The sequence below is a fragment of the Schistocerca cancellata genome, chromosome 3, assembly GCF_023864275.1.
Source record: "Schistocerca cancellata isolate TAMUIC-IGC-003103 chromosome 3, iqSchCanc2.1, whole genome shotgun sequence".
Lineage (NCBI taxonomy): Eukaryota > Metazoa > Arthropoda > Insecta > Orthoptera > Acrididae > Schistocerca > Schistocerca cancellata.
Genome location: NC_064628.1, coordinates 92600531 through 92614998, shown reverse-complemented (window position 1 = coordinate 92614998; position 14468 = coordinate 92600531). Strand labels below are relative to the sequence as shown.

At 45.1% G+C, this 14468-nt stretch overlaps 1 protein-coding gene across 1 annotated transcript in view; it reads right to left on the bottom strand.

Moving 5' to 3' along the window:
- Positions 1-14468, bottom strand: part of LOC126177090 (serine-enriched protein) — a 284041-nt gene that overhangs the window by 48702 nt on the left and 220871 nt on the right. Inside the window, exons 7-8 of the mRNA XM_049924343.1 lie at positions 7244-7401; positions 666-797 (exon numbers count right to left, since the gene is read on the bottom strand). Coding sequence (XP_049780300.1) covers positions 666-797; positions 7244-7401 — 290 coding nt within the window. The remainder of the gene's footprint in view (positions 1-665; positions 798-7243; positions 7402-14468) is intronic.

The following is a 14468-nucleotide window of genomic DNA, read 5'->3' as shown; positions in this document are numbered from 1 at the left end:
AATTTTTTTAGCTTCCCTGAAGTTATGTACTGGGCTTTTCCTCTTTCAAAAACGTAATGTATAAGAGTGCAGTAGTCAAAATGAAATTCCAGTGTCTGCACCAACATTGTTTACGTGGAGTAATATTTATCTGAAAAACAAAATTAAACAGTATGAAGAAAGAAGGTAAAATTCATACTTCTGCTTTTCCAATACTTCACTGTTTCATTGCCTGGATGGGCTGGCGACCATTAGTACATGTTTTAAACCACTAAATGAACTTGGAACTGAGTTGTCCTAGCTTCAATATAATAATATTCATACTTCGTTTCTATTTAACCGCTGGATAAAATCTTAGGAAAATAATTGAATTGTCTGATTTACTTGTCCATTAGACACAAGACACGATCAAATCCTGTAAAAAAGAGTAACTTTATTGATTAGCTTTTCCTATTAACAGGAGTATCCTCTCATAGTGCACTTTATCTGGAAAATAAATTAAATTTCAGTGAGAGGGTTATACGTTGCCTTTCCCGTACCAGGACTATTTGTTCTGTTGGGGTATTTTATACGTGGCAACATAGAGAAAGGTTTTTTCTATTGTTTAGGTAAAAGCATACTAAATGAAACTAGTAGAGGTAGAGTTACAGTCAGATTTTAAAATTCTGGCCTTCGGAGTCACAGACCTGGAACTTGGTGAACTCATCAGCTCTCAGCTCGTCCCTGGCGAGGATGAGACGAACCACGTGCTGCGGCAGCAGCGTAAACGACCCGAGGTTCAGCACTTCGTTCCCGTGTTCGTCGACGAACTCCAGCACCTGTTGACACCACGGAAAGACGTAAGAAGTGGTTCTAAGGGTAAGGTTCAATATCATAACGTGTAAGACGGTAAAATTAGGATTTTCAGCCTTCATCCTCGGTAGACAGCTGTCACCTGGATTAGAAACCGTACTGTACCCCATATGAACTAAGGATGTCAGTGCCCACACTCACAATAAACTTAAGCCAGGGTGCATTCTGTAAGTCACTTCTCGGACTTTTTCTGTGGTGAGTTAACGCCCTCCCCCCCCCCCACCCCCCCACCCATCACCTCCACGTAAATAAATGATTCAAATGGCTCTGAGCACTATGCGACTTAACTTCTGAAGTCATCAGTCGCCTAGAACTTAGAACTAATTAAACCTAACTAACCTAAGGACATCACACACATCCATGCCCGAGGCAGGATTCGAACCTGCGACAGTAGCGGTCGCTCGGCTCCAGACTGTAGCGCCTAGAACCGCACGGCCACTCCGGCCGGCTCCACGTGAATAAGACATTAGTTTTTAGTGAAGTGGGTGCGGCGGAGGAAGGCGTTTCCTAGTCAATCTCGCGACTGGTTGACAGCACTTCATTTGGTTCAAATGGTCAAATGGCTCTGAGCACTGTGGTCATCAGTCCCCTAGAACTTAGAACTACTTAAACCTAACTAACCTAAGGACATCACACACATCCATGCCCGAAGCAGGATTCGAACCTGCGACCGTAGGAGTCGCGCGGTTCCGGACTGAGCGCCTAGAACCGCTAGACCACCGCGGCCGGCGCACTTCATTTGGATCTATTACAAGGTAACTCCCTCCTTTCCTCACGATTGACTCCGGTGCTATTTATAACCAACAATAAAAGTGCCGGTGTCATCCTACTTTGCATTATTATTCTTGTAACGGTACAGCAGAACATTAACAAGCTTGATTACGGCGTATTTTGTAATAACTCATCCTAAATTAAGAATTACTACTGCAGTGAAAGGCCTGAAGTGACAAAATTTCGAAAAATAAGAGACTTCTATTGCACGGAGATAGATTTTTTTTGTATTATACACTGAAGCGATAAAAAAAAATTGATGCGTATTCAAATACTAGGAATGGAAACAGGCAGAATGGGGTGCTCGGCAACGTCTATATAAGACAACAAGTCTGGCGCAATTGTTTGATCGGTTACTGCAGCTACAATGGCAGGTTATCAAGATTTAAGTGAGTTTCAAAGTCGTGTTATAGAAGGCGCACGAGCGATGGGACACAGCATCTGCGAGGTAGCGATGAAATGGAGATTTTCCCGTACGACCATTTCACGAGTGCACTGTGAATATCAGGAATCCCGTAAAACACCAAATCTCCGACATCAGTGCGGCTGGAAAAAGATCCCGTAAGAACGGGACCAACGACAACTGAAGAGATTCACTCAGCGTGACAGAAGCGCAACCCTTCCGCAAATTGCTGCAGATTTCAATGCTGAGCCATCAACAAGTGCTCAACGTACGGACCATTCAAAGGAACATCTTCGATATGAGCTTTCGGAGCCGAAGGTCCATTAGTCTACCCTTGAGGACTGCACGACACAAAGGTTTACGCCTCGTATGGGCCCGTCAGCACCCACATTAGACTGTTGGTGACAGGAAACATGTCGTCTGGTCGGACGAGTCTCGTTTCAAATTGTATCGAGCAGATGGATGTGTACGGGTATGAAGACAACCTCATGAATCCATGGAACCCGCATATCAGCAGGAGACTGTTCAAGCTGGCCTTGGCTTTGTAATGGTGTGGGGCGCGTGCAGTTGGACTAATATGGGACCCCTGATACGTCTAGATACGATTCTGGCAGGTGACGCGTACGTAAGCATCCTGTCTGATCAGCTGCATCCATTCATGCCCACTGTGCATTCCGACGGACTTGTGCAATTCCAGCAGGACGGTATGACACTCCACACGTCCAGAACTGCTAGAGTGGTTACAGGAACACTCCTGAGTTTAAACGCTTCTGCTGGCCACGAAATTCCCCAGACAGTAACATTACTTAGCATACCTGGGATGCCTTGCAACGTTCTGTTCAGATTAGATCTCCACCCCCTTCATACTCTTACGGATTTACGGACAGTTCTGCTGGATTCATTATGTCATTTCCCTCCATCAGTACTTCAGACATTAGTCGAGTCCATTCCACGCAATGATGCGGCTTTTCTGCGTGCTCGCGGGGGCCCTGCACAATATTAGGCAGGTGTACCAGGTTCTTTGGCTTTTCAGTGTATGTTAAGTCAGTATCTTGCAACAGTGGGAGGTGCCCTGAGTTGTGTTGGGGGATCTGACAAACGCCGATCGGCTCAGTTCAAAATCGTAGGTTAAGTGCGATGTGGGTGGCAGCTCGATAAAGCTACTGAGCAAGGACGTGCCTCAAGTGCGCCAACAAGTTCACTGAGTAAAAGTTACACTTAAAGTGTGGTGCCATACACGTATCTCTCTGATTAGCTGTGAAGACAGTTTGATGCATTTTATTTACCTGTTGTACTATTTCCAAAACGTTTTTTGTAACAATAAAAATATGTAAATTATATGTCGACAGATGTTTACTATGTTTCCTGGTACGAAAGTGTCATCGTAACTTGTGAGTAAGTTCGACTAGTTGACAATATATAGTTATGAAATTTAGTTGCCGCTCTGACGGAGAGCAACAGAAGTTTCTTCTCTCTTTTCTAGATTGTAAATCCTAGAGGTGGTTCTGTTATTTAATAGTTAATGTATTTTCACGTTATTCGAAGGTTACCAATTGACTTGAAACAGGGCGGTAATTAAATTGTAGTCTAACAAGCTATGGGATAATGTGGAAACGAAAAGAAGGTGTTATGGTAATAAAGGAGGTCATACTATAAATAAAGATACATCGCATATCATGAAGAAAATCCACGTAACCACACAAAGCCCATAATGTATCAGGTATTCCATTTAATATTTGTCTACCGTACATGTTTCACAGCTACAAATGAAGTTTCCCCCTTCTTTCCATATTGATGTTTTTCGAGCCAAATATTTTTATTTTATTTACTAACACTACTTTTGAGTCTCTGATTATTTGTTTTATTTCCTTTGCACTTTTTCTGTACACAGCTATTTTACTACCTGAACATTTTCATGACGCTAGTTTTATCGTATTTACCCTAAGTTTGATAACTATTTATTCTGATTCGTCGGTGTACACAAGTATTTTTGTATTCCTTTCTATTTCGTGTACACTTCATAGTTTTTGCCGCTATCTTCTAAGATTTTTTTTGGATTTACACTCGACTGGATATAAAACAGTCCAAGCGTCCATATTATTTATTTTTACGACTGTACAATAGTATTTGCATTTATTTATTGAATGTTCTGTTTACGTATTCCGTATGCATTGGTACAGACTACGTTGGTGTCTAACTTCATTAAGAATTCTATCGCCTTTTTTGTATTGTTTGCTTTTGTATCGCATTTCTTTCGTCGTTCCTGTCTGTATCGTCCAGGGAGATTTTTTTACGTATTTTCATTAGCTTTCTAGTTGACAATGACGAATGCTTTCCAAACGTGTAAGAGAGCTAAGTCATATTAATTGTGTCTTGAGGAAGAAATGACAACAACGTCATTAGATACGGAGCACAATATCGGATTAGCAAGCGATAGGAAATCGGCCGTGCGTTTTTAAAGGAATCATCCCACCATTTACTTTAAGCAATTTAGCGAAATCACGAAAAACGTATGTCTGGATGGCAAGGCGTGGACGTGAACTGTCGTCCTCGCGAATGCAATTCCAGTGTGCTAGGCACTGCGCCAACTCGACTGATTTGAATTTTGAGATGAGTGAAGCTGTACATATGGCGTACTATGATTAACAGTGAAAGAAGAAAGCACATGATAATAGAAACAAAAACGTTCCAGTAAACATGGTATACGATCGAACCGTTTGCGAGATAATTCTGAATGTGTGATTACGAGCCACTACTGACTTCTGTATGAAATATCATTGTACTTAGTGCAAATTTATTTGAAATATTAACTTTTGGAGTCCCGTCTAAAAAGGCCCAAAGTTTACCCACAATCCATGGCTCGTGAAAGTAGCGGAAACAGGATGGTGCATCGAACCATTTTGTTGACAACGTCAGACCACTTCTTCGATATTCAAGCAGTGAAACTGCAGCATCAGACTTAACATTTATTTTATCTTCTGTTCTAATTCTATTCACATCACATTTTGTAGAGATTTTTTGTCAAAACCACTAAACGTGTCAGATAGATCATGAGACAAGGCGTCGTAAAAACTGAGGTGCGACAAAAATTTTGCATCATAGATTAAGTTTTAAGTTATTACTTCTTTACTACTAACCCTATTCGACACATACGACTGAAGGTACCTGAAAAATTATATCATTGTACGACTTGTAGACAGACATACAGATGGAGATTGAGAGGGGAAGTAGGAGATGGACAAACAGAGGGACGAGACGAACAGAGAGAGGGGGACGAGGAAAAAAATTACTTATACAAGAGGGGAGGAGACGGATAGTGGGAAACAGGAGAAGCAGATGGCAGAGAGAGGGTGAGGAGGTGATGAACATTCATAGAGGTGAAAGGACACCAATGAGGGAGGACGAGAGGAACAGAGAGAGAGGATGGAGGAGACGTGCAGAGAGGGTTGTGTGGCAACCAGGTAGAGAGAGGAGATGGGCAGAGAGGGGGAGTAGGAGAGAGAGCAGTGCAGGAGGTGCACAGCGAGAAGGTAAGTAGAACATGGTAAGAAAGAGGGGAATAGGAGATGGATAGATAGAGAGGAAGGAGGATGTGGGCAGAGAGTGAGGAAGGATTAGATGGGCAGAGAGGGATGAGCTGGAGGCTGACAGAAAGATGGTGGAGGAGGAGATGTACCGCGAGGGTGATGAACAGGTAAGGGTGAGAAGATGGAGAGAAACAGTGTGGAAGTGTACGCAGTCAGAGAGAGGGGAAAGGTGGAGATGGGCAGGCAAAGAGGGGAGGAGGAGATGAAAACAGAGAGGAGGAAATGAGTTGTACACAGATAGGGGGGTAGGAATTGCGGAGAGAGAGAGGGGGGAGATGGAGAGAGTGAGGGCGAAGGCGATGGGCAGAGAAAGAGGTGAAGGAGGAGATGAACAGAGAGTTAGGAGGAGTGGATGGTAGAGAGAAGAGGGAGGTAGATATGGGTAGTGGAAGGGGAGGAGATGGAGTGGTGCCATGACCAGAGTGCTTCGGCTCCTGATGAAGGGTGTCGCACAGTGTTCAACAATGGATCGCAACTCTGCGCTACCCAGGATGATCTCTTCAGCTAGCGCAATGGCGACTTGCGGAGAAGTCCCCATCTTCTTATGTTGGAGAGGTTCTGGCACCATGGTGTGGGGAGCTATTGGGATATGGTTTGTAGTGATTGAGAGAACTCAGACAGCACAACAGTGGGTCACAGACATCCCGTATCGTCATGTGTTTTTTTTTTTACGTTATAGTGTTATACCTAAATATTTCTATTATCAATCCCATTCCCTTAAATGGCACAAAATGTATATATTATACCTCCAGATTTATTCACTTATATTCAAGAATTCATCTATGGTATAGATATATGACATCCTTCCTAACCGAGTGAGTGTCTGCAATAAGGCCAGAGTGGTAGCAACGTTATACTGACAAGTGGGCTCATACTACCTAGTTCTCTGTAAATTTGACTTGATTTTGTAATTACTGAAATGACATCACATACGCTCTCACCTCGTGAAGTTTCACGTCCTCTTCTACTTCCATTCTCGGAAGGTGAAACACTTTTTTTGTCTGTGTGTGTATATGCCCTGACTTTTCTTGGAACAAAAGTTCTTTGGATTTTAACAATAGACTTCTTTAGAACATACCTATCTTATAGCTGACGCCGACGGAACTGAATGATGTTCTTACGCTTACTAATCGAATTTGTGATCAAATGTTCGAATGTGTGTAAAATCTTACGGGACTTAACTGCTAAGGTCATGAGTCCCTAAGCTTACACACTTCTTAACCTAAATTATGCTAAGGGCAAACACACACACCCACGCCCGAGAGAGGACTCGAACCTCCGCTGGGACGAGCCACACAGTCCATGACTGCAGCTCCTAAGACCGCTCGGCTAATCCCGCGCGGCAATTTGTGATCAATGAAGCTCCTGTCCGTAGAAGCTTCTCTAGTCCCTCTGTTAATCTTAACTGGTTAGGAGCCCAGACGTAACTGCTACAACCAAGAATCAATAAATTGATTTTTTCTTTTAAAAGCTACCTCCATCACGAGTATTATTCCAATGAATCACGACGTGCCACCTGCTTTTCGTGCAACTACTGTACGTGGTCATTCCACTCTCACTTGCCCCGGATGGACAGTGCTAGACGCGTTCCACATCTGGTACTGTTACCGACCCATGAGACACAGCCAGAGTCGCAGCACGGACGCCGTACCTTCTGGACGAGCGACTTGGTGCACTTGTACTGGATGTAGCGCTCCGCGGACGCCAGCAGGGCGCAAACGGTGTCCACGTTGATGCAGCACTGCACGAAGCCCGCGCATGCTCGCCGCAGCTCGTCCAGCCCGTAGTAGTCGGCCGCGTTCATCACCCCTGCAACAGAGTGCCGTTTCACTCAGACGCTGGAAGGAATCAAGAATCAAGATTAGGTGTGAGGTCCCGTCGACATCGAGCTCATTAGAGATGGAGCAGAAGCTCGGATTGTGTCAAGGATCGAAAAGGAAATCGTCGTGCCCCTTCAAAGAAACCATCCCGGCATTTGTGTGGAGCGGTTTAGGGAAATCATGGAAAACCTGAATCTGGATGGTTGGACGCCTATTTGAACCGTCGTCCTCCCGACTGCGAGTCCAGTGTGCTGAGCCACCTCGCTCCGTCTCCGACTCTGATAGTCATATCGTCACACATCCACCAAATTCGGGGACCGTAACTTGTTGCGCTCTTTGTTTGCCCACAGCCTGTATTAACACGTTTGGAAGAGCCTTTTATAGCCACAAAAGTACGGAACGTCCCAAAATACAGGGTGACACACGGGAGACGGACGGCTTTGAACTGCATAGTACTGAGGGCGTGGTGGTGAGAGGTGGTGGGGATAGTTCTGATCCACACAAGACGCCATTTCATTTACTCAGTCACTATGGAGCAGTGGGACTTGCAACGTCCAGTGTTTGTCTATGACAGTTTCGTGAAAAGTGCTGAGTCTATTATTGCTACGCAGCGATTGTTTCGTGAGCAGTTTAATGTCTGTCGACATGGAGCTGTTCCGAGCCGTAACACAATCCTCAGATGGGTGGAAAACTTCAGATCAGCTGGAAACATACTGGATAAGAAGCATCCCGGCCCGAGACGCAGAGCAACGACACCAACATAACAGGGTCTAATTATGGTTCTGCCTTTGTCCAGTAATCTATGAGAATTATTCCTTGGGAATTAAAAAAAGGAAGTCTCGATCAACTTACTAGCTGACAGAATGGTCAACCTTTGTCCATCGTTTTGACTGCCGTTTTGACTCTGGTGTGTAATCATGGAGCCAGGTATCAACAGTCACAAATCGGCGCAAAAGATCTTGTGGATTGCGATCAAACATTTCCAGACATTGTGTTGAAATGTAGTGCCTGATGCGCTTTTGGTTGGAGTAATCGTGGCATCCACCTCGCATACGGCTTCCTCGCATACGGCTTCTTCCGGGCGCTGATAACCACGCAGTTGAGCGCCCCACAAAACCAAACATCATCATCATCATCATACGGCTTCTTCAGAGCCAATTCTCCGCGGAGCATACTATGCCCTAGCTCAGTTCAGATGCCTACAGTCTCAGCACCCTCACAACTTTTTATTCGGCGGTCTTGCATTATCATATCATAGATTCTGTCAATGGTTTCCCTTGTGGTGACCTCATTTGGATGGCCGGAGCGCGTTTCGTCTTCGGTGCTTGTCCGAGCATGTTTTACTTCATTAATCGAAAAGTAAAAGGTCTTCAGTGATGCTGCAGGGTCCACGTGAGCTTTAATGGTGTAGAGCCCAGAAAAGTTTGAAAGGGTAAGGCAAGCGGCAGTCAGAAGCCCAGGACTGTCAGCAAGACGTCATGCTAGTGAGTTACGAATCAATCGCGAATCGGTTAGACGAATTTTGCCTAAAGAATTAAAATTCCATCCCTACTAAATGTTCATTGTCCATCAACTTACCGAAACTGTTTTTGCTGTACGCTAAGACTTCGCTTACATCCGGCCGCGGTGGCCGTGCGGTTCTGGCGTTGCAGTCCGGAACCGCGGGGCTGCTACGGTCGCAGGTTCGAATCCTGCCTCGGGCATGGGTGTGTGTGATGTCCTAAGGTTAGTTAGGTTTAAGTAGTTCTAGGTTCTAGGGGACTTATGACCTAAGATGTTGAGTCCCATAGTGCTCAGAGCCATTTGAACCATTTTGAACTTCACTTACAGAATATAAGTGATTTTGGGATCGAATGAAAATGAAATTTTATTGATGAGCGATGAAGATCATTTTCATTTAAACGGGACCGTGAATAAGCAAAACGGATATTACTGGGCTCCAGAGCATCCACACCTTATCCACCAGCGCCCTCTACACTCAGAAGTAACAGTCTGGTGTGCTCTTGGTTCTGTTGGCATTATTGGACCTCATTTTTTTTAAGAGAACCGGGCCACAGTTACCGTTAATTCAGATCGTTACATTCGTATGCTGGAAACATTCTTGAAACCAGAACTAAGACTGCCCGCAGCTCGTGGTCGTGCGGTAGCGTTCTCGCTTCCCACGCCCGGGTTCCCGGGTTCGATTCCCGGCGGGGTCAGGGATTTTCTCTGCCTCGTGATGGCTGGGTGTTGTGTGCTGTCCTTAGGTTAGTTAGGTTTAAGTAGTTTTAAGTTCTAGGGGACTTATGACCACAGCAGTTGAGTCCCATAGTGCTCAGAGCCAGAACTAAGAAGACGACGAATCCCTTTAAAACGCGTTTGGTTCCAGCAGGATGGGGCAACATGGCACACCGCAAACACTTCAATGACAGTTCTTAGACGCATGTTTCTTGGCCGGATTATCTCACGTTTTGGCAATGTTCCTTGGCCTGCCCAGACTCCCGACTTGTCAGTATGTGACTTTTTTCTGTGGGGGTACTTTAAGAACTGTGACTATAACCACAAACCACGAAATATGGACGAGTTGAAGAATGCAATCCTTCAAGAAATTGATGACATCCCTGCAGAGATTTTAGTCCTTGTTATGGAGGATTTTGAGAAGAGACTTGAGTCCTGCATTCGAAATGATGTACATCACCTTGGCGACATTATTTTTCACAAATAACTTTGTTAACTAAAATGGCAAATAATGAGCTTTGATTTTGTGTAAATAAACATGCATTAATTTTAAAGTTGGCTGAGTATTATTTCATTGAAACCGTCCGTCTCCCGTGTGTCACCCTCTACAATGCAGGGATGTATGGCTGCATAAGAGCTTTTGGCAGGCATCAGGCAGAAACTGGACAACTTTCTTATTTGTACTGAAAATCAAAAGAATTTGTGATAAAATTGAAATGAATCGAAAAGTTTTTGTCCACTACTCACGCTAACCCTTATTTACGGAGCTCTAGCTACTTATCTCTATGTCACAAATGACAAGTTGAAACTGACTTCAGGAAAATAATCACATTACAAAGATTTGAGATAACTCACTCATCTAAACAGTTTCGTAAAACGAACGAAAAGTTTCACTAGTGGACCGAGCGGAAGAGTCTCATGGAAAAGAAAATTGAGAATTTATTAGATGACGATCAGTTTGGCTTGCGGAAAGGCGAGGGCAATTGAGGGGCAGTTGTGGCGTTGCGATTGACGATGGAAGCAAGACTTAAGAAAAATCAAGATATTTTCATACGATTTGTCGACCTGGAATAAACGTTCAGCATTCTGTAATGGTGTAACATGTTCGAAAATTTTGGAAAAATGGGAGTAAATTGTAGGAAAAGGCTGATAATACACAATATGTACCAGAACTCGGAGGGAACAATAAAAGGGATATACGACAAGGTAGAGAGCTAGTCTTTCCCCTTTACTGTTCCATAAATGCATGGAAGAAGGAGAAAGGGACGGACGCGAGTCGAGGCCTACAAGTAAATGCAGCCCACATACGAAGAAAACTGTCTCGCTTTGAGAACTGTGACGTGGTGGTGTTGTGAGTTCGACAATGGCCGCCAAGTCTTGCATGACAATGAGAGGTTGGGGAAGCCGCGTTCGTCGCTGACTGACGACACCTATGCCCGAGTGGATGCAGTGGTGAAAGAGATCGGCGTGTGCTCAACATGTCTGAGGTCTGCCATCCAGCGAAGGCGCTGAGGGTTTCTCGATGTGGACACTGTGATTATGCTCTGTGACAATACTTGACCACTGTGGCAATCAGAACCGCCGAAAAACTCTGGGAATTTCACTGGTGTATTCTGGACCACCCACCACACAATCCAGACCTTGCCCCCGAGTGATTTCTAACTGCTGAACAAATTTCTGGCCGGACAGCGTTTCACAAGTAACATTGAAGCCTATGTAGCAGTTCGGCGGTGGTTCCGTAGACAGACGAATTCTACCTCAGGGGCATCTCAAATTTACTGCTACAGTAGGACAAATGTGTGAACCGGTGTGGAGACTATGAGGAAAAATCATACAAGATTTGTCGAATAGGATGTATATTTGTCATTACAGTATGTATCTCACTTTGGCTAATAAAAATAGGGTCAAAGACTTTCTGATTTGCCCTCATAGTAGCTGATGAACCTTCTGCGTTGTATGGCCGTGGTCGAAGAAACTTATCGTTTCCTGAAGTTTCGTCCAGAGCTGTGGTGGACATCTTCAGAGGTACTCCTGGCGAAGCTGAGACGTGCCGACGCGGTCAGTAGTAAAAAATCAGTCACCAGGAGCACCTCTGAAGTTGTCCAGCTGAACTCTGCACGAAACGTGAGCAACCAGAAAGGTCCTTCGACCACGGCCGTACAACCCGGAAGACACAACAGCAACTACACTACTGGCCATTAAAATTGCTACACCAAGAAGAAATGCAGATGATAAACGGGTATTCATTGGACAAATATATTATACTAGAACTGACACTGGCGTATTGTGACGAGCCAGTTGCTCGGCCACCATTGACCAGACGTTTTCAATTGGAGAGAGATCTGGAGAATGTGCTGCCCAGGGCAGCAGTCGAACATTTTCTCTATCCAGAAAGTCCCGTCCAGAACCTGCAACATGCGGTCGTGCATTATCCTGCTGAAATGTAGGATTTCGCAGTATCGAATGAAGGGTAGAGCCACGGGTCGTAACATATCTTAAATGTAACGTCCACTGTTCAAAGTGCTGTCATTGCGAACAAGAGGTGACCGAGACGTGTAACCAATGGCACCCCATACCACCGGGTGATACGCCAGTATGGCGATGACGAATACACGCTTCCAATGTGCGTCCACCGCGATGTCGCCAAACAGGGACGCGACCATCACGATGCTGTAGACAGAACCCGGATGCATCCGAAAAAATGACGTTTTGCCATTCGTGCACCTAGGTTCGTCGTTGAGTACACCATCGCAGGCGCTCCTGTATGTGATGCACCGTCAAGGGTAACCGCAGCCACGGTCTCCGAGCTGATAGTCCATGCTGCTGCGAACGTCGTCAAACTGTTCGTGCAGATGGTTCTTGTCTTGCAGACGTCCCCATCTGTTGACTCAGGGATAGAGACGTGGCTGCACGATCCGTTACAGCCTTGCGGATAAGATGCCTGTCATCTCGATTGCTAGTGATACGAGGCCGTTGGGATCCAGCACGGCGTTCCCTATTACCCCCTGAACCCACCGAATCCATATTCTGCTAACAGTAATTGGATCTCGACCAACGCGAGCAGCAATGTCGCGATACGATAAACCTCAATTGCGATAGGCTACAATCCGATCTTTGTCAAAGTCGGAAACGTGATGGTACGCACTTCTCCTCCTTACACGAGGCATCACAGCAACGTTTCACCAGGCAACGCCGGTCAACTGCTGTTTGTGTATGAGAAATCGGTTGGAAACTTTCCTCATGACAGCACGTTGCAGGTGTCGCCACCGGCGCCAACCTTGTGTGAATGCTCTGAAAAGCTAATCATTTGCATATCACAGCATCTTCTTCCTGTCGGTTAAATTTCGCGTCTGTAGCACATCATCTTCGTGGTGTAGTAATTTTAATGGCCAGTAGTGTATGACATCCAGTAGTCAAAGCCTTCCCGTACGGTTACTCGACAGCCTGGTACCACTTCTACACCACCTAATGTGACCAATGTGCTCTTCTGAGAGGTTGAAAAGTACAGGGTTATTACAAATGATTGAAGCGATTTCACAGCTCTACAATAACTTTATTATTTGAGATATTTTCACAATGCTTTGCATACACATACAAGAACTGAAAAAGTTTTTTTAGGCATTCACAAATGTTCGCTATGTGCCCCTTTAGTGATTCGGCAGACATCAAGCCGATAATCAAGTTCCTGCCACACTCGGCGCAGCATGTCCCCATCAATGAGTTCGAAAGCATCGTTGATGCGAGCTCGCAGTTCTGGCACGTTTCTTGGTAGAGGAGGTTTAAACACTGAATCTTTCACACAACCCGACAGAAAGAAATCGCATGGGGTTAAGTCGGGAGAGCGTGGAGGCCATGACATGAATTGCTGATCATGATCTCCACCACGATCGATCCATCGGTTTTCCAATCTCCTGTTTAAGAAATGCCGAACATCATGATGGAAGTGCGGTGGAGCACCATCCTGTTGAAAGATGAAGTCGGCGCTGTCGGTCTCCAGTTGTGGCATGAGCCAATTTTCCAGCATGTCCAGATACACGTGTCCTGTAACGTTTTTTTCGCAGAAGAAAAAGGGACCGTAAACTTTAAACCGTGAGATTGCACAAAACACGTTAACTTTTGGTGAATTGCGAATTTGCTGCACGAATGCGTGAGGATTCTCTACCGCCCAGATTCGCACATCGTGTCTGTTCACTTCACCATTAAGAAAAAATGTTGCTTCATCACTGAAAACAAGTTTCGCACTGAACGTATCCTCTTCCATGAGCTGTTGCAACCGCGCCGAAAATTCAAAGCGTTTGACTTTGTCATCGGGTGTCAGGGCTTGCAGCAATTGTAAACGGTAAGGCTTCTGCTTTAGCCTTTTCCGTTAGATTTTCCAAACCGTCGGCTGTGGTACGTTTATCTCCCTGCTTGCTTTATTCGTCGACTTCCGCGGGCTACGCGTGAAACATGCCCGCACGCGTTCAACCGTTACTTCGCTCACTGCAGGCCGACCTGTTGATTTCCCCTTACAGAGGCATCCAGAAGCTTTAAACTGCGCATACCATCGCCGAATGGAGTTAGCAGTTGGTGGATCTTTGTTGAACTTCGTCCTGAAGTGTCGTTGCACTGTTATGACTGATGTGAGTGCATTTCCAGCACGACATACGCTTTCTCGGCTCCTGTCGACATTTTGTCTTACTGCGCTCTCTAGCACTCTGACAGCAGAAACCTGAAGTGCGGCTTCAGCCGAACAAAACTTCATGAGTTTTTCTACGTATCTGTAGTGTGTCGTGACCATATGTCAATGACAGGAGCTACAGTGAGTTTATGAAATCGCTTCAATCATTTGTAATAGCC